The sequence below is a fragment of the Lemur catta genome, chromosome 6 (assembly GCF_020740605.2).
Source record: "Lemur catta isolate mLemCat1 chromosome 6, mLemCat1.pri, whole genome shotgun sequence".
In the NCBI taxonomy this organism is placed as follows: Eukaryota; Metazoa; Chordata; class Mammalia; order Primates; family Lemuridae; genus Lemur; species Lemur catta.
Window position 1 is genome coordinate 20,730,092 of NC_059133.1, and position 19,699 is coordinate 20,749,790.

Consider the following 19,699-nt stretch of genomic DNA (forward strand, 5'->3'; position numbering starts at 1 on the left):
GTTCTAAAAAATATAGCTTATAAAATAACATAAAAAACATCAAATAATTTTAAAATGTATATATAAAATGAAAGTAAAACATAGATAAGGGATATCACTTGAGTTGGACTTTGAAAGATTAATAGAATTTTTAATATTGCGGGGGAAAATGAGATCAAGGTGGGTACATAAGAAATGAAGATAGAAAGCAGAGATGTCAAAGGAGTTCATGATGAGTAACCTCAAAGTACTCAAAATAGCACAGAATCATGTAAGATTGAGGGATATAAGGTAAGATTAGAGACTTGGGGAATTATTTTGAGGGAAGTTTTATAGAAGAATTGCCACGCAAAGTGCAGTCTATCAGTAGTTAAATAACAGGAATGAGTAGAGAACGAGAATTCAGTCTGCATAGTTATCCAACCTTTTCCAACAGTTTGGCCACTCAGTTTCAGGAATGGAGACAGTGGCTTTGACCTCAGCTTGAGGAACTGGCACGGGCCAAGGCTGGCAGAAGTACCAGCAGTGAGGACTCAGGAGTGAGGATTCTGCACCTCCCATCCTCGCTTTCTGCCTCCCGGTCCTTCTCACTCAAGGCCTGTCCCTCCCACCTCCACCGTTTTCCTTTCCTTCCCTGTATCTCCATCTTCCCACTTCACTAGCTCTTTCCTTTCTGACTGTAAACTTGCTTAAGTGTCTCCTATTCTTAAAAGCAAAAATAAAAATAAGAAGAAAATAAAACAACCTTCTTTTGATCCTGCTCCTTCTCCAGTCATGCTGCAAATTTCCTCCTCTCTTACACATTCAGATTTCTCAAAACCGTCTTCTGCGTTCACTGTCTCCACTCCTTTCACTTCATGATCCTCCGATCTGGCTTTTGTTGCCACAATGGAAAGTCTCCTCCTGAGATCCCTCAGGAGTGGCTCTACGTCACCAAATCAAAGAGCCCTTCCACTTCTTTTAGGACCTCTCTGCCGTATGTGACAGCCGGTTCACATCTTTACTCCTGAAACTCTTTACCTGGGTTCTGAGACCACATGCTGTCCCTCTTTTCCTCCTCACCTTCTTCTTTTCCTTCCTTCTCTCATGGTGTTCCCCGTTCTTCTCCGTGGGTGCTTCCAGCCATCTCGTAGTTACAGCTGCCACCCAGATCTGATCAACCCCAAATCCACAGCTTCATCCTGAACCTCTCCCCAAACTTCACCTTCTTCTAACTGCTGACGTCTCCTGCCAGTTCCGTAGGTCCCTACCCTCGTCCCAAACAGAACACACATTCTTCCCCATTGTACTTCTGAAATGCCTACTTCCATCTAAAGTCTATTTCTCACCTGACCCCTTAACTATCAGTCACCAAACAAGAAAGAGACTGAACAAGCGCTCTTAACTCCTGTCTTCCACTCACACCCACAACAATCAAGTCCAGCCAGTTTTAACTCTGTAGCGTTTCTTTAATACATTATCATTCCTGCTACTACCGTCCCAGACACTCGTTGTCTCTTGCATTGTTGCTGCAAGAGATTCTTAAAATGGCATGCAACCTCCAGTTTTATCCCTTCAGATGCCCACTTCAAATAGCCACTGGAGTGTGCTCTCTAAATTGCAAACCCAGCCATCTTCCTTCCAGGCATAAAACCATCTGCCAACTACCCAGAGCTACAGGATGAAGCCCACTGCGTTTCACACTTTACAAAGCTCACTACCTGGGCTCTCCCTCCCTGTTTCTTCAGCCTGATGAACAGTATGCTGCTTGCTGGTTTTCACTTTCACTGTACTATTTCTTTTCTCAGTGCCTTTGTTCATGCTGTAACCCATCTGTGCAATGCCCTTTCCTCCCTGCCTTGATCATTTTCTGTATCCTGAGTGACTTTGACTCATCACTTAGCAGGTAGCGGACATGTCACCCTTCTCAAAATGTCGTTCCTGATCCATGCCTATGTACTTCAGGAATCTTTTCTCTGTATAGCCATAATCACTGTATTTGCTGCCTCAAAAACTAATCCATTTATGTGCCTGTCTTCTACCCTCCCTCCACTTTACCCCATCCCCATTGACTTTGAGCTCCTTTAGGGGAGAATGTCTTCATTACTTTTGAATTTTCAATGCTTAACAAAGTGTGTGCAGCATGATAAGCACTTAGGGAATCCTATGAAAGAATAGTGTAAGTGAGTGATTGCATCAGTGCATGAATGAATGAGTGAATGGAGAAGCCCTGGAAGTCCAGGCAAGTTACACTGTTTCTCACTGTCCTTATAATGTTTAAGCCAACCCCAAAACTAAAAATGGAAATAATATCTAATTAATATCTAGTGAAACATCATCCTTGTCAGGGTTAATGACCTCCCCAGTTTCCAGGGAATAGGTCTCGTTTTTCCTTTTCTACCTTCTTGGAAAGGTAAACGTAAAACCATGGATAACTGGATAGCGAGCCATTCTTGGGGCAGTCCAACTGTACTCTGTAACTCAGCTGCTGCAGACGTACCTGTGGTGTGAGGTCAGGACCAGGTGATTATGCAAAGCTTACACCCTGGGAGCATAGTCAGCTACATAAAGAGTGGTGGCCAGTGCAAAATGAAAACATGAGGCCCCTTTTTCAAAAAGTGGAGGAAAGAGTGCCATTAAGAATACATAGAAAGTTCTTTCCTTTCTTTCAAGGTCTCTCTTTGGACTTGCTGTGGTATTTTTTTATTTACCATTTAATGTTCTAAGTAAACAAAAATTAAAATTTTATTAGTGTGAATTTTGCCATTAGCTTTTATATTGTGCAATGCCACTTTTAAATGCAGATATCAGAGCATTTAATTCCTATGCAGGATCACCAAAATTAAACAGTTTGTATTTTGTGGTTTTTACCCAAAGGATGCCCTGAGCTAGCCAAACCCAGGTCAAACCCAGGAAGGTTAGAAGAAGAGAGAATGCCCCCAGGCAAGGAGCCGGCCAAGGGAGTGCTCCCAGGCACAGGATACTTGTAGGGAGAGTGCAGCCCTCACAGGCACCCTGGACCTGCCTCCTGTGCAGGGCAGAGGCACCTCCCTGCCTGGCCTGCACCACCCCTAGACCAGGGCAGCACCAAGCTGGAGCAGGGTCTGGGGAAGTCTAGCCAGGCATCTCCCTTTCCAGGGGCCCATTACCCCAATCCATGACAAATAAGGGACCCAAAAGGATTTTTAAATCTCTGCACTAGGACATGCCTGGTACCTAGATCAGGGGTGGCCTGTGGCTGGCAGAGCAGGGATGGGTGACCCCATGCCATGCCCCAAGGTACTGCAAGCTCGAGTGCCCCACCCAAACCCTCCCTCTGCTTGTGCCCAGACCTCTGCTGGGAGTGAAGAATCAGATCTCAGCAGTTTCAGGGCTGGACAGAGATGGGGAGGTTGGGCAGGGCCCAGGGCACAAGAGAGCAGTAAAGAGCGTCTCTCCGAGAACCCATCCCTGCAAAGCAGTGACCTCCTGTGAGCTAAGGTGCCAACCAACAGCACATGCTCCATTGTCCCATCAGACTTTACTCATGAATCACGAACTCAAAAATTAGGAAGAACTTCAGGATAGCAACCACAGAGCCCTTGGAGCAGGGGGCCCTGTGGGACCTTGGATTAAGTGATTTGCCCAAGTCCACAAAGCTATGTAAATGGCAGAGCTAGGAATAAAACCTGCATTTTTCTTCTACCACACATGCTGCCTCTTTCAGAATAGACTATTTCCGGCAAAAGCAACATGAAATGAAGATTTACAGTGCTGTGTTCTAAAAAAAAAAAAAAAAAAAAAAAAGCAGTTCCTAGCAGGCATGCTTTATTTTTAGCAATTTTACTTTAGAGTTTATAAAGTGAGTTCATAAACATTATGTCACCACATCCCTAAAAGGTAGACATTAGTGTTATCCCCATTTTGCAGATGAAGAAAGAAGGTCACTAGCCCAGAGTCAGCTGGCTGCTAAAGAGCAGAGCTGTGACATGAATGCAAGAGCTCCCAGTTCCTTATTCTTTTCGTTAATAGTTGCAATCCCATGGTAGAACTTGTGGGAAAGAAGGTTAATGAAGACCACTGGGCTGTTACAGAGAGACTCCATCCATTAGATCTCTACCAGGCAACTCCACGTGGAAGACACTTGTCTAGATGCCATGGGAAGCCGGGGACATCTGATTGCAACACCCACCTTGGTCACCACTGCAGCTCCGCCACTTGCTCTGGGACCTCAGTCCAGTTACTAGTTATCTCTAGGCTTCAGTTTTCTCATCTGTAAAATGGGCATGATAACAGTTATATGTATTTTGTAGAATTATTCTGAGGATTCAAGCACAGTGTCTGACTCATAGTTAACACTCAGTGAATTTTCAGTTATTATCATTATTATTCTTATTATAATTCAGTTGGTGAAATTAGCCGACTAAGCCCAAGTCACCTTCTTTTCTCACCATTATATAAATGTATTTCTCAATACTGAACACTCATTTGAAGAAAATGACTTTTCCCCTGAAACAAGAATTATTAATAATTATTCTTCAGACAATATATGAGTAGATAGATATACCCCTTGTTAGAACCCCCAGAACAGATGCTGTGTTAGAAGGGAACATCTGGTACAGCCTTCTGGTGCAGTTGAGAAAATTAAGACTCAAGGAAGTTAAGTGACGTTTTAGGTTTACACAATTAATGAATAATAAGCCAGGACTCCTAATTCAGTGCTCATTTCTAATGATTGTTGCTTCTGGTAGATAAAACATCACTCCATTACTATTGTTGCTTTGAAATATACTTCTAATTTTCCATAATGTAGCTTGATCATGCAGAACTTCATATTCTTTTTATTTTAGTGTTATAATTGATCCTGATGATCATTATTATCATTATACTGTGAAGAGTGATTTAAATTCATTTGTGCTCCTTGTACATGTAAATTGAAGGATATACCAGTATTGTTTTCACAGTATGTTCTCTTTTTCCTGCTGGATAGGAAATATTTTTGAGCCATATGGAATCCTAATTCTCTCAATGCTTTTAGATTATCAGATGTCTCAGCTGACAGTCCTGGATGAAAATCAAATCATGAGAATTTGCAAAACTGAAAAAAATTAAGAACATTTTGGTGTTATGGTGTACCAGCAATTCCATCTTTATCTTTCCTTCAATTAGGGGGGAAAAACACATCAGGCATCCTGCATATTAGAATTTCCAGATCAAACTTTTTTTTGTTGGAGGAGGTATCACTAAGTTGCGCAGGCTGGCCTCAAATTCCTGCGCTGAAGCAATCCTCCCACCTCAGCCTCTGGAGTAGCTTGGACTACAAGCATGCTTCACTGTGCCCAGCTTCCAGCTCAAACTTTTCAGTCCTTTTCCTACAAACTTACTTAACTGAGTGATCTTTAAATGGAATATTTTTATAAATCTATGCTTCATTTTTTTAAACTTTTTATTTAAGAATATTATGGGGGTACAAATGCTTTGTTTACATAAATTGCCATTGTACTGCCCAATAAGCTATGCTTCATGTTTTTACTCTTGCATTCATTCTTTTATTCCATATGTAGCACACAGGTACTAGGGAAGATGCAAAAATTTTTTTTTTTTTTTTTTTTTTGAGACAGAGTCTCACTCTGTTGCCCAGGCTAGAGTGAGTGTCATGGCGTCAGCCTAGCGCACAGCAACCTCAAACTCCTGGGCTCGAGCAATCCTCCTGCCTCAGCCTCCCGAGTAGCTGGGACTACAGGCATGTACCACCATGCCCGGCTAATTTTTTCTATATATATATATATATATATGTTTTTAGCTGTCCGTATAATTTCTTTTCTATTTTTCGTAGAGACGGGGTCTCGCTCTTGCTCAGGCTGGTCTCGAACTCCTGAGCTCAAACAATCCGCCCGCCTCGGCCTCCCAGAGTGCTAGGATTACAGGCATGAGCCACCGCACCTGGCCAAGATGCAAAAATATTTAAGGCATGATCCTTTCTCCCAGGAAGTTTGCTGTCCACTAAAGGAGACAAGTCATATGATAGATACCAAGGAGAAAGAAACAAGAGATTCTATGGCTGTTTGTCACCTCTTTAACCTAGATAAGATATGCCCATTTTTAATAATGCTCAATTTAAGTAAATATGAAGGACTTAATGGTGATTTTAGTACCAGTTGAATATTTTCAAAGTAAAATCCAAAACTTCTTTTTTGTAAGTTGAAAAATCAGACAGGGTGTCATTTAGTAACATTCACTAGGGGAAAGGATAGCTCTGCCTCCTTGTTCCATGTATCTCTTTCAGTTTGAATGTCATTCAGTGAAGAAAATGGTGTCCAAAATGAGAACATCCCTCATGGTATAGACGTTGTAGAAAGGACAAGGGAGTTTGAGTGCCTTATACAAATTTCCCTTTGTATTAATCTCAAGGTCAAATGTTGGGGCAGACAACCACCAAACAACTCAAGGACTCTTCTTAGCCATGATCTTGCTCAGCATTTAGTTTAACTTCTGGGTTGGGTTAGCCCCCTGCCTGTCTGCCCACAGTGATCATCTCCTCACACTTAATTCCAAGGTTGTGGTGTGAGCAAGATTTCCCACCACAAAATTTTTAAATTGAAGTAAGCCAAAACAAAGTTTTCATGGGGAAAAAATGTTTTTATCCTAAAGACATGGTAAGAAAAATGTCTTCAAGACCAAAATCAAAACCAAAAGTAAACATGGGGAAAAGTCAGGAATATTCACACCGATCAACTGTTCGAATAAAGTAATCACCATTTACTGCCCACCAAAGGCATTATAGGTTACAAAAGACGTGAACACAACCCTTGACATCTCAAGAGTGTAGGGGAGAGCCACACATTGAGCCCAACCTAATATACCTCACAGTGTTCTTATTGTTTCTGCCCTGTCAAGATTATAAATGTGTTCAGATTTCAAGGGTAAAATTTTTTCTTATAGAATACCAGGTTTATGTCAAAATGTGCTTCCTTTAGAACCATAATTTCATACAATCTCTGGATGACTGTCATTTTCAATCACAAGTAGGAAGCCACTCCCAGATTTAACATCTGTTAACCCCATGAACACCTGGGTAATTTCTCATGCAGTGAACACCAAAATGTTTGCATGAACACTTGGCAATTTTGCATATGTTTTGGTTTTAAACAGAAACCAAAATCCAGAGGAAAGAAATTACTTCAAGTAATCTTTTTTATGAGATTTCACAATTTTAAGTCAAAACGAGAAGAAGCCATGCTATACATTGACACACACATACCCCAGCTTGGTCTTGATAACTTTCATTCTTTCTAATATCCCTTCTCTGCTATTCTTTGTGTTTTTGCATCAGTCTGTCTATGGCAAACAGTAAGTACCCTGTTGCCTTCATCGTGACCTCTGTTACATGCCATGGTACATGTCCCCATCATTATCTTCACTGACAGATAAACACTGGTCAGAACAACTTAGATGCAAAAGATGGAAAGAGCTTTGAATAACCTTTCTTATTCAGGGACTAATTCTTCCATAGCCCATGTGTGCCTGCTTCCAGACATCCAATGGAGGTATCTATTATTGGTGGTCCAAGGACTGTGACTCCACCTCTGTCACCTTGTCTGAATGATTGACCCATTCATGCTGAGGAAAGCCCACAGTACCTTCTTACGGGCACAGAGAGGTAGCAGGAGAATTTCTCCTTCTCGTCAGGAAAGCAAAAGCATTTCCAGAAGTTCGTGTGGCACCTTCTGTCACATGTCCAATCATAGCTTCAAGGGAGGCTGAGAACATTTAGCTTATATAGCCTCCAAAAGTAGAAGGTAGAGGAGAAAGGACTCAGCCTACCAACGATGTCTGCCGCAACCTAGAAATAGAATCACGGGGTCCGTGGAGCATGAACATTTCCATTTTAATAGGTACTGCTAGATCTTTCTCCACAGTTATCAATTTAGAACCTTTATCAAAGACTTTTCTGACTTTTATCTTTGCCATCTGGCTTTTCTCTTTGATTCAAATAAAGGATTATATTTGGTTTGGAAACTTGACTCCCCAGTGAGACCAATCACCATGGTCCTGCCAAAGGTCACATTTCATCACACTGCCTTCAGATGTTTGATGTTTCCAGGCCGTTATTTCAATTTTGTTGTTGAGCTCGACTTCCATAGCTCCCAGTTTCTCCATCCATTCTTCATACCACAGCCAGAGTACCTCTGAAGATGCAAATTAGTTTATTTCCCTCGATGTTTCTCATTGCACTTGGGATACAATCAAAGTCTCTGTCAGGGTCTACAAGTATTTGCATTGGCTTATGTCCCACTTTCCCCTCCAAGGTCTTCGTCCCCCTCAGTCACTAAATTCTATTCTTAGTAGGTTTCTGTCTGTCCCTAGACTGCGCCTGGTGCTTTTCTCACCCCAGTGCCTTTGCACCTGCTGTATTTCTGCATGGACTGCCCTTCTCATGGTGTGATTTCTCCTCTAATCGCTCAAGTCTTAATTACATGTCACTTTCTCAGCAATGCTTTCCTGACTGGTCTTTCTAACATAAATCTCCCTTGTTATTTTTGGTATTGTTATTTCAGTACTCTACTAATTCCCTTTATATCAGTTTTACTAACTGTGTGAATTATCATCTTCTCTGTGCTCAATTCTTAATTTGTACATAAGGATAATAATTGTACCAGCCTCAGATGTTGTCATGTGCAATACACAAGGCAAAGTACTGAACAGCATCTGGTATATAGTAAACACTCATAAAACTTTGCTAAGTAATTATTTGTATGGTTTTTTATTCAGTTATTTTCCTGTTTCCTCTACTAAACTGTAAATTCTAAAAGTAGAGGGACCCCGTGTGTCCTGTTCTCAGTGTATCTCAGAACCATAGCCCAGAGCTTGGCACATAGTAAGTGCACACAAAAAAATGTTAGTTTAACAAGTACATGTTGAATAAATGAATGAGTGGCAGTGCCTGCCTCAGTGATAGCTCTGGACCCAACTCATATCCAGCTGTCAGCGACCTCCTCTCTAAGGCTGCCAGATTAAGCAAATGAAAATACACAATGCAAGTTAAATCTGAATTTCCTTGTTTTACCTGGCACCCCTACTCCTCTCACTGCTACGTCACCCTTAAGAATAAACACTGTCTTTCTCTCCTTTCCCCTCTCCCTCCCTCCCTTTCTCTTCTTCTTTGCTCCTTTCCTCTTCAGGTTTTTTGGCTGTTTGTGAACAGAGTTCTCAGTGTCAGGAGACCCCATCATCCTTAAGCCTGCAGATGTCTATTCTTTGAGGACAACCATCTCTTTGATGGATTAATGAGTCTCCTTTTTGACTGGTCTACCAGTTCCCGCGGGGATAAATTATCCATTTCACCATCCCAGGCTCTGCAGCCTGGACAGCCTGCGCAGGGGACCACAGGCCACTCTCTTTTCTCTGAATTCAGTGAGGGACATGGGCGGCATCCTCAGTTTGTTCCCAGACATCCTCTGCCTTATTTCCAGACATCCTCCCTCTTAAATCTGGCTTTGAAGGATACCTAAAGGAAAGTTACTCAAATGTGGCCTGAGAACTTTGTTTTCCCAGCTGACCAGACAGGTCATTCAACAAGACTGTGCAGAAGGGCTGAGTCTCTCACGCAACCTAATGCCATACTATTATTAAATATGTCCCACATCCCAGCGTAATCCTGGTTCAGAACACAACAAGTTACGTAATGCTCTAGCCAGAAACATCCTGGGTCACTTTTATTGGCGTGTTTGACTCTGGATTACACCAAGGTAGTTTAGAAGGAAAACTAACTGTTTGACCTTTCAGAAGATGAATAATTTATTTGAAATAAAATGTGTTGGAGTAACTATGGCAGTCACTGTCAGGGGTCTGTCTCTATATGTGTAGCTGTGTGTGTGTGAAAATAGGGTCACGGGAGTTATTTCTTGCAATGTTACATATCTATTGGTTAGAATTTCCATCTAGAAAATATCCCCTACTAAACAGTCGGTTCTATTTCTGTAGTCAAGAGAGTGTCAGTATCAGAGTCAGAATAAAACACTGATCCCAGATTCCTCATATATTAACTGTGTGAATTTGACTAAATGGCATCACATCTCTGAGACTCAGTTTCCTGACCTATAAAATGAAAATAATATCTCCTATCTTACATGACTGTTGTAAGTTTTATAAATAAGGTGGGCAAAGTACCTGGTACACAGTAAATGCTTAATGGCTGGTAGTTAACAGTAATCTTTGGGGGCACTTTTTTCTGCCTGATTTTGTGTGGCTGTGTTGGAAATACCCAGGAGCACATTCTGTTTGCTCTTCCTACAAACGAGCACTTCTGTTTGGAAGTCTACATCACCCGTGAGAGAGCATTTTTAAGAGCCTGCTGTAGACACAAAGGTGCCATGTTCCTCTCCTGTTAAGAGCAGGGTGTCTAAACTCACCTCACTCTTCTCTTGTGAGGTGCTGGAAAAATGTTCAGCATATCAGATAGAAGAACAAAACTCAAATACCTGCCAAGATTATGTACAGCCTACCCAAGGAAATTATTATTTTTCTTAACTTCACAGCTTGTCATTAGAAAAGGACGCAGGACAGCTGCTGTTTTCCTTTTATCTCTGCTTCTGGCACATTCTCCTAATAGCTCTCCTGTAACACTCAGTCTGCATCGCAGTGGGAGATAAAAGAGTAGGATGGAGGTGTCCCCCAACCCAGGCTGCACCCCCTGCTCAGACTCAGCTGCCGGGAAAGACCATTTAGAGTCCGCCCTACCCCTCTGGGGACAGTGAAACCCAGCCAGACACCATGCTTCAAAGCAGAAGTTAAGCTTTGTGGTTAGTTAGAGAAAGTTTAGACTACAACCCACCCAGGTCCCTGCCAAGCCTGATTCCACGATTTAGTCAACAGAAAGGACTAGAGCACAGGAAGAAAGAATAGGTCAGTTTTCCAACTTCTCTTCCATAGAGGGGGGTTTGTTGTTGCTTAAATCCTGTGAACTCAAACATAAAATAAGTAGGAACACTTGCTTTCAAATGTGAATTTCATATGATTCTTGAGTAAAAATATAAATGGTTTGGGTCTAATCAATTTTTTTAACTGAACTTTTTCTCTCCCACACTAACCCCACTTGAGGTGGTGTGGGGTAAGTTATGAGAAAGGCTCCTACCAGCTGTTTGAACAAATTATTTAAGTACCTACCATATAGAGTAGTTGTGGGAATTAAATAAGGTAATATACGTAAGGCATTTAGACCAGTGCCTGGCACAGTACGTGTGCAATTTACACTAACTTATACCAACTGCCATTAGTGTGAAAATTGAAGGGAGACAGTAGGTACTAATAAACTTTATATTTATACATATATCCGTATCTGGAGAAAAGTAAGAGCATACAAATATGTTTTGTTCCTATCAACTTTTCTTCTTACTTGAAAGAGCTCTGGATTACCATCCTAAAAAATGAAGAAAAGGCTCCTTCTCTTGTAGCTCTAAAAGTTTTGACCAAAGTCAGTACAAATTACTGTATAAATGATTTTGCAGTCTTTTATAGACACACATAATTCTAAAATCCACATGAACATGTGTCTCATGAATCATAATTGTAATTTAGGATATCGCCAAACTCTCCTCAACACTTTAACAAATAAATACCTGATTACTTGAACTCCTTCTCTTTCTCTGTAGCTTGAGAACAGATGTTTCAAAGAGGAAGTAGACTTCAAAACTAAAGAGGAAAAAATTGGTGATAGACAATCCATTGAAATCATGTTAGCTGTTAAATGCTAATCTTAAAAAATATAAGTCTAAGATATAATCTATTTTATTAAAATATATAACTTGCATCTATAAAATGTTCTCTTGAATTGCTTAGTGATATAACATTTATTTGAATCAGTAATCCCTGTGCTCTGAAGAATCCAGAAAACTTTCTTTATAAGCTAAAAACATGAAAATTTAGTTAAATTTTATACAAGAAATTTCATTATAGTAGACAGAATATGTTTAAATGGAGGATTAAGGTAGAGAGATTTTTTTTAAAGTTCTATAAAACTTTCTTCCACTGCCATTTCATTAGTGTGAGAGAGGAAATTAAACTTGGAAGGAGAACATCACCCATTATCAGATCAGTTATAGTAACCCGTGTTTCTGTATGATAAATTAAACAAAGCTTTGTTCCAACACTGACAGGAGAATTATAAATCTGGTATTTATTGTAATAACTATTATCATAATCATGCAAAAAAGACATGCATTGGGCTTACTTGTAAATGGATATGAAATTGACTCAAAGCTTTTATGGAAGCCAAGAGGTAGCATTTCTATTCCAAGAAAATTATGTACAGCTTTATGCCACCATGTTATTTATGCTGTAAAAAAAAGTTATATTAAAAGTAAACTAAAATATGTGTTTTCCCACATGTGAGTTTGCAAGATCTTGGTGTCATTCTGTTACATGACTATTTTATTTTAAATATTTAAGGCCACACAAATTGTGAAGAAGAATCTAATTTAGTTAATTATAGAGCAAAAGCAATTTTCCTCAATCAACAGTATCCTCTTGAATTTTTTAGTCCTCGACGGAATGAAGAGAAAGAATAAATAACATTATCCAACTCAAGCTTATATTAAGGATAAACCAGTTCTCTATGGTCCTTAAATTTGTTTCCCTAGCATTTTATATACTCTGTAACATGAAGGAAAAGTTTCTAAATGAATATAATATAGTATTAAAGTTGTGAAAATAGGAGAACTTTTCAAGCTAGAGTTCAGAGAGACAGAGCCATCAGCACAGATATTTTTGAGAGGTAATTTCAATAAATAGCTGTTCTGTTCCTAATAAATAATTAAATATAAAACTGCTTTTTATTCTGTTTGGTCATCTGATCAGTTTGTGACAGCTAAAAAAATCTAATACATAAGATATTCTCCCCACAGTCAGAAAAACTTCAGCTTTCAGCTATCAGTGTGTAAAATATTAGGTGATTTTTCTTCACTCCATTATTTAAGAAAGCAATGAAGACCCCCTAGACATTACCTGTCAGGAAAAGAACAGCTGACCTAAAAATACTGCCTTGGGCTTTTTCTCATTCTAGAAAGTCATTAACTAAACAACTTTATCTATTGATTATTACTCCCTAAACACCATCTACAGTGTGCGTACAGGGTGCTAAGAAAATAATAAATAATTTATCGATTGGACTTGTCATTTTCATAACATAGACTTCTAGCTCCATAATAAAAAAAATACTAGTGAAAGTAGAACAAGCTTCTAATATGTTTTGGTGACTGAAAAATTAGAAAATAATTTGTTAAAAAATCCCAAATTTAATGTTCATAGACTTTGACTAAGAGGCACATGAATAATTATATCCCAAGAATGACTCACAAGTATTTTTGATTCCCTCTTTTGATTCCCTGTTACTGTCCCATTTTCGCCCCATCTATGTGATTTCACTAGAGTTTCAAGGTCTGTAACTGTACAGCAGTACTGTCTTATAGAACTTTCTACAATGATGGAAATGTTCTGTGTCTCTGGTGTCCAGTATGGTAGCCATCCCCCACACGTGGCCTGTGAATACTTGAAATCAAGATTGAAAAGAATCATAACTAGATTTGGAGTTGGGAGGTCATTCTTAACATTTGGCAGAGAAGTTCTATGGAGTCGATGAAGGGGAGAAAGCTTATTCTGGTGGATTGAACGGTAAATGGGAGAGGAAGAAGCAGCACAGCAAGTGTACCGGGGAGATGGGGAGGTCGTGTGGCATAGTAGATGATTAAATGGAAGATGGGCATGATGGAGTACGGTTCCAAAAACTATTGATCTGGCAGTTATGTGAAAAATGGATGCAGGAAGAAGAAAGCTAGAGTATGTGGTCAGCTTTTACTGAAGGAAAAAAAAAGGAGTTAAGCTGAGATGCTCTAACATTTAGTAAAGGCAAATGATAAAATCAGAATAAATTCCAGCTCCCTAGGAAGAATGGGAATGTTTACTGTCCTTGCTGACACAACTGTTACTCACATGCAAAAAAAAAATGGTTAGATAATTGTAAGGTTTGAAACATTTGATTTTTCTCTGAAAAGCTACAAGAATCTATAATACTATAAAGTAATATATTCTAAAATTTCCTTTAATAAGAAATTTCATAAGTTCATAGTACCAAAATTTATTTGTCAAAAAAAAAAAACATTCTTAAACTTCTCTATAATCACTTCTTAAAGGTAACCTTAGGCCACCAATTCTAAAACACTAAATTTAATTTCAAAATATACAAACTGCATTTATATATAATGACACTAATCAAAAGTCAAAAATAACTGAAATCATAGCACTTTCAAACTGAATGCATATTCATTAAACTGCTTCATTTTATGATAAAGACAATGAAGTCTAAAAAGAATATATGACTTAGCCAAGTTTACCCAGCCATGATCCAAATCCAGGTCTTTAGACTCCAAGTCCCCTGCTGTTTGGACAAAAGACTGGCTGAATGATGTACCAGGATATTTTTGGTGTCCCTATATATTGTAAAAAAAAAAAAAAAAAAAAAAAAAGCATAGAAAATTTCTGACAGCATGCCTCATTGAGACAGTGAATCCTTTTCTTAACATTTCCCAATTAGTACCATTTTCCGTTTGGCACATTCTCACAATTTTCATTATGCTCCCCATAATTTTGGCTCATTTTTTAAAAGTGTTTGGTAATTATCCTATATGCTGGGAAATTTGACCCAAAGAGTAAAATGTCTAACTTCTCTACAATTCTTCAAAAAGGCTCCTCCCTTACTGAAGATAGAGAAAATAGTAGTATAGAGGAAGAACAGTGGTCTTTAAGGATTTAATTAATTGTCCAAATCATTTCAGTATTCAGCCACTGAAATCAAGTTTTCAGGATTACTTATAGATGTAGCTACTATAGACTATAGAATCCCGGCACGTTTTCTGTTTGTGCAAAGAAACCAGGTCCTATATTTTGCATTAGCTGAAGTTGTGTTTGGTAATTTAGCACATGGAAAACCTGTTAATGCTCTAACACATAAATGGCCAAAGATGTTTTCACGGGCCAGGTAACTCCTTTGGAAAACCCTTCTAAGAGTAAAACTCAGAATGGTATCACATATCCTGCTCATGTCACGCCAGTCCATTTCTGGAAATAATAACACTTTCTCAAAATGAAGTCATTTATATTCTTAGCCATGCTCTATTGTGTGCACTGAGTAATTTCTTGAGAGCAATGTTTCCCGTGGCATATTGCCAAGACTGGCTTTATTTGTTTTTCATTAGGATTTTCATTATCACGCTGCTATATACCTGGATCGTTCTGCTTCCTTCAAGATGGCCCATATAGCTTAAACATAGGAATGACACTTTGAGTAGGTGCAATGTTTTTGTCCAGTGAATGCCCATTTTAAATCCCTAGCTCCAGTACCATTCTAATGGCTTTAATCCTTCTAAAAGCAATCAATTATCCATTTACAATGTAGTCTGATATTAAATTGTTTACATCCATCTATTCTATTCTTGTCCAGGGAAAGATATTAGTCTCACTTTGCACCATGCTAGGTCTGCCCCTCCTACATCATTATTGCAGGAAAAGGCATTGAAACCCACCCACTGCCCGGGCTTGAAACCAGCGTGTACTCTACATTTCTTCATCATTCCACAGGTTCAATCTCCAAGTCAGACTTCTTGATAGTTTTCAAATCTAGCCACTTCTTTCTGCCTCCCATAACTGCCACCTTAGTCTGTGCCCACATTGTCTCTGGAACAACCACAGTTGCCTCCTAATGGTTGCCGGCCTCCAGAATTGCCCTTTCCAATTTGTTCTCTTTTCCTTAGAATGTCCAACAAGTACCCATCACTCTCCATAAATAGGTAGTCTGTCATTTCTATTCATAAGTGTCTTTGTGTTACACTTTAAAGGGACAGAGTTTGATTTGTCCAAAAAAATAGTGATCTGAATTCCTAAACTTTTCTAGACTTTTCAAATTAAAGCTAAAGACTCCTACCTTACAAACTCTGAAAGATTAAAATTTAGAGACAAAATGAGCAGTCTATAAATTCCTATATTCAAATATTAGACATTTAGAAAAATCATTGAAATCTGATAATTTCAGGACTGAACTGGTCCTAGAACATCGTGTGGCTCAACTTTATCATTTTATAAGCAAGAAATCTGAGGGCCAGCCAAGAAACGAAGACAAACTTTTTCAATTTGGAATCTCATCATGTAACTCTTTTTCTTAAAACCTATCCATAGCTTCCAGTTATGGTCAGGAGGACGTCTAAAGCCCTCAGCATCACATACAATATAATCTGGCCTTTGTCTTTCCTCTTTTGGGTGACAAGTCCTGGCCATCCTTCAGATGTCTGATTAGACATCATTTCCTCTGAAAAGACATCCTGGATCCCCTCTGGACTCCCAAGCTAGTGTCACCATCGTAGCACAGTGCCACCATTCTAACTGCTTTTGAACAATTCGTTTCCACCACTGGCCTGGAAGGAATAAGAATAGCAGTAGGCAGAGACCTGCATCTTGTGCCTTGTTCTGTCTCCACATCTTGATCAGGTGTCCGGCATTCCACATTTTAAAATTAATGATTAACTCTCACTTTTAACCTTCCTGATATGCTTCAGTGTTTTCTCTCAGCCCTCCTCACAAAATCAGTTTTCAAGGGGAAAAAAGAAATGATTAATTCACATCAATGTATAGGTCACTTATAATCCTAAATGGCAACTCTTCCTAGAAGCATTCACGTTTTTACAGGGACAGACTTTTAAGTCACAGGAATGAATCGCCCACACAGATAATCCAACCATAAATAGTAGGCCATGAGAGATATCTGGGAGGGGAGGGAAGCTTTCACTTCGCCTTCACGTCAGTAACAAGGTGACCTGCTCTGCCCTCACTCTCATGGAAGAATGCCTCTATGTCTTTGTTTATAAAAATCAGATCACTTATTGGTTATTTTTCTCTGTGTTAAATAAATCCTTGTTATTTATTCATAGTATAAATGCATTATTTAACTTGCAACATTTCTGGCTTTGTTTCAGGGAAGCAATGTTATGGAAGATCAGGATTTGTTGGAAATTGGAATCCTTAATTCCGGGCACAGACAAAGAATACTACAGGCAATCCAGCTCCTTCCAAAGGTAAGCAATGCTTTTATTACCCTACCCCTATGTATTATTCCCAGTGATTTTTAGTCTGGGCATGCAAGGGCTATTAGCATTTAGTACAGTATTTCTGCGTACTGATGTAACCCACAAATGCAGATCTTCTCAGGGCCACTGGCACATTCAGACTCACAAGACTACTGTGGGCCACATTTGGCTTTAGATTGACCTAGAAGGATGTCATACAGGAAACACTGCTGGCCAGTAAGGAAGCTTCAGAATTTCTCTTCTTTGGGAATCAGTATTGGTACAACTATCAGTCCCAGCCCCACAGGTAACTCCTCAGGTTCAAGAAGACTAGATTCATAGTGGGTGGGTACAGGAATGGCCTTAGCTTAAAAGCCTCCTAGTCCATAACGGGCAATAACTCTTGTAACAACTTTGTAGACTTAGCCTCCAGGGTCCCTACAAGAGACCTGACTAATGACAAGAGTCATCACTCAGAGAAGTACAAGGTATCACATCCTCATTGTGTATTTATAGTTCATGTATAGATCCTCCCAGTGCAGATGCAATTTACCAACCAGGCATCATTTTTACTGCAAGCAGTGTGTTACCTAGCAACAGAGTTGACCTTCTGTTTCCAGATAAGGTTTCAAAGGAGCCTAAAGGAAGAGGTAGGATCTGAGCACTAGTCTTTCAAGATATATAGGATTGTAATTGGTAAGGAAAGGGAAAGGAATTTCAGGAGGCCAGAAGGAACCATATAAATATGGGTAGGGTTCAGACAACAAATTGCTGGAAGCATTAGAGAAATAACTGGTGATTTAAAGTCCAGTGGGATTTGCACAGCAATGTAAATATGCTAATGTGACTGAACTGTACACTTAGAAATGGTTAAGATGGCAAATTTTATGCTATGTGTATTTCATCACAGTTCAAAAAAAACAATTTTAAAAGAAGAAGAAGAAAATCCAATTTGATTAAAACAATTGGAGAGTGTAGAGTACAGTCAGAGTTAAAGCATAAAAAGTAGATTGGGTTAGTGTGTGTCAGGCTGAAGAATTTGAAATTTATTCTGTAGGCACTGGGGAATGGACATGACTGGACTACTGTAGGCTGGTTAACTCTGGAGGCAGTGTACAAATAGGAATTAGAGGGAGGGAAAGTTGAAGTCGGGTCATCCATCTGGGAAAAGATTTGGGGGGCAAGATTGTAGTCAGGGTCACAGATTAACTGAAATAGATGCACCTAGATCTATGAGATTGTTCTATGTTTTGTACTCTCTTTTTCTCTTTTCCTTTGTATATAGGCTATAATTTCTCCTTCCAAGAATGGGAAAAATAAATATTAACCACTGTTTTCTGAGGAAGTTATCTGATGAAATTAGTTACCTGTTGGTGAACTCAGTTTCTCCTGATAGAAACTTAGCACTTTTGCAAATTCAAGGAGAGTCAAGTATACAAAGTTCAATCATATATTTTTCTGCACGAAATTGAAAAGAATAAAACATCCTTAGTACTAATTCTAGAAGTAAATCCCATATGCATATTGTGTGCCTCCCTACTTTTGTATCTTTATTTAAAATATTACTTCTTCAACTAGTTTTCTTCTTACTTTTAGCAAGGGCTTCAGTACTGCTGTATCTCCAGCATGTAACACAGTGTATGGCCCATAAAAATAGAAAGATACTCAATAAATCAATGAATGACACTCCCCCCTTGTCTCATGCTGCCCATCATTTGAAGTTCAACTCAAATAGTATCATATCACTTCCTTTGTGCAACTTCCCCCAGAATGGGACCACTTCTCCCACCATCTTGGTAATTATCAACATAGTCTAAACCAAGCAGCACTAGCTAGACTACCATGGTGGATTCTAATCTGTCATCCTCAGTTAGACTACTTGAATCGATTTCTCATTGGTCTTCTCTACCCTGGACTATTCATAGATGTCTAATCTCTGTCCACTTTATCTTCTTACCCCTCTACAATTGAATTTCCATACAACATCTAGAATGATCCTGCTAAGATTTAAATCAGCCCATATCACACCCTGCTTAAAATCTCCAATGAATTTCCTTCTCACTTAGAATACAATCTTTACCTTGCCCTACAAAAGTCAATAGGACCTGGCCCCTTCCCACCTCTATGACCTCATCTCTCACTCTTACCTTCTCCTACACTCTAGTGTAACGTATGGCTTTCTTTTTGTTCCAGAACATGACAAGCTCATTTTTGCCTCCAGGTCTTTTTGTGTTGGTCCCTCTGCCTAGGAAGCCCTCCTTCAAAGTGTCATACACTTACTCCTACATATTATCAAGACTCTACTCAGATGTCACCTCTTCTCAGAGGCCTTTGTGAGCTAAAATACACACCTGTCTCTTGCTGTCACTGTCCTTGCTATCGTCTTGCTTTATTTTCTTATTTTCATAGCACTACAGCTACCTGAGGTTGTATTATTTATTTGTTTCTTTTTGTCATTATTTTCCATCTCACCCACAGGAAGCAAGGTCCACAAGGACCTTGACTGTCTTGTTCCCATCTATATACCCAGCCCCTAGAACAGTGCCTGGCACATAGTAGACAGTCAAGAAATATTTGTGGAATGAGGGAATACACTGATCTCTTTCCTCTGAGATTTTATGGCCTTATGCTTGCTCCTTTCTGAAGGTACTAAT

General features: G+C 39.3%; 1 protein-coding gene across 10 annotated transcripts in view; it reads left to right on the forward strand.

Moving 5' to 3' along the window:
• ANKS1B (ankyrin repeat and sterile alpha motif domain containing 1B) overlaps positions 1 to 19,699 on the forward strand; it is a 950,573-nt gene that overhangs the window by 631,799 nt on the left and 299,075 nt on the right. For all 10 annotated transcript variants that reach the window (XM_045553160.1, XM_045553161.1, XM_045553163.1 and 7 more), the window contains one exon: positions 16,956 to 17,054. In XM_045553160.1, the coding sequence (XP_045409116.1) occupies positions 16,956 to 17,054 (99 nt within the window). The remainder of the gene's footprint in view (positions 1 to 16,955; positions 17,055 to 19,699) is intronic.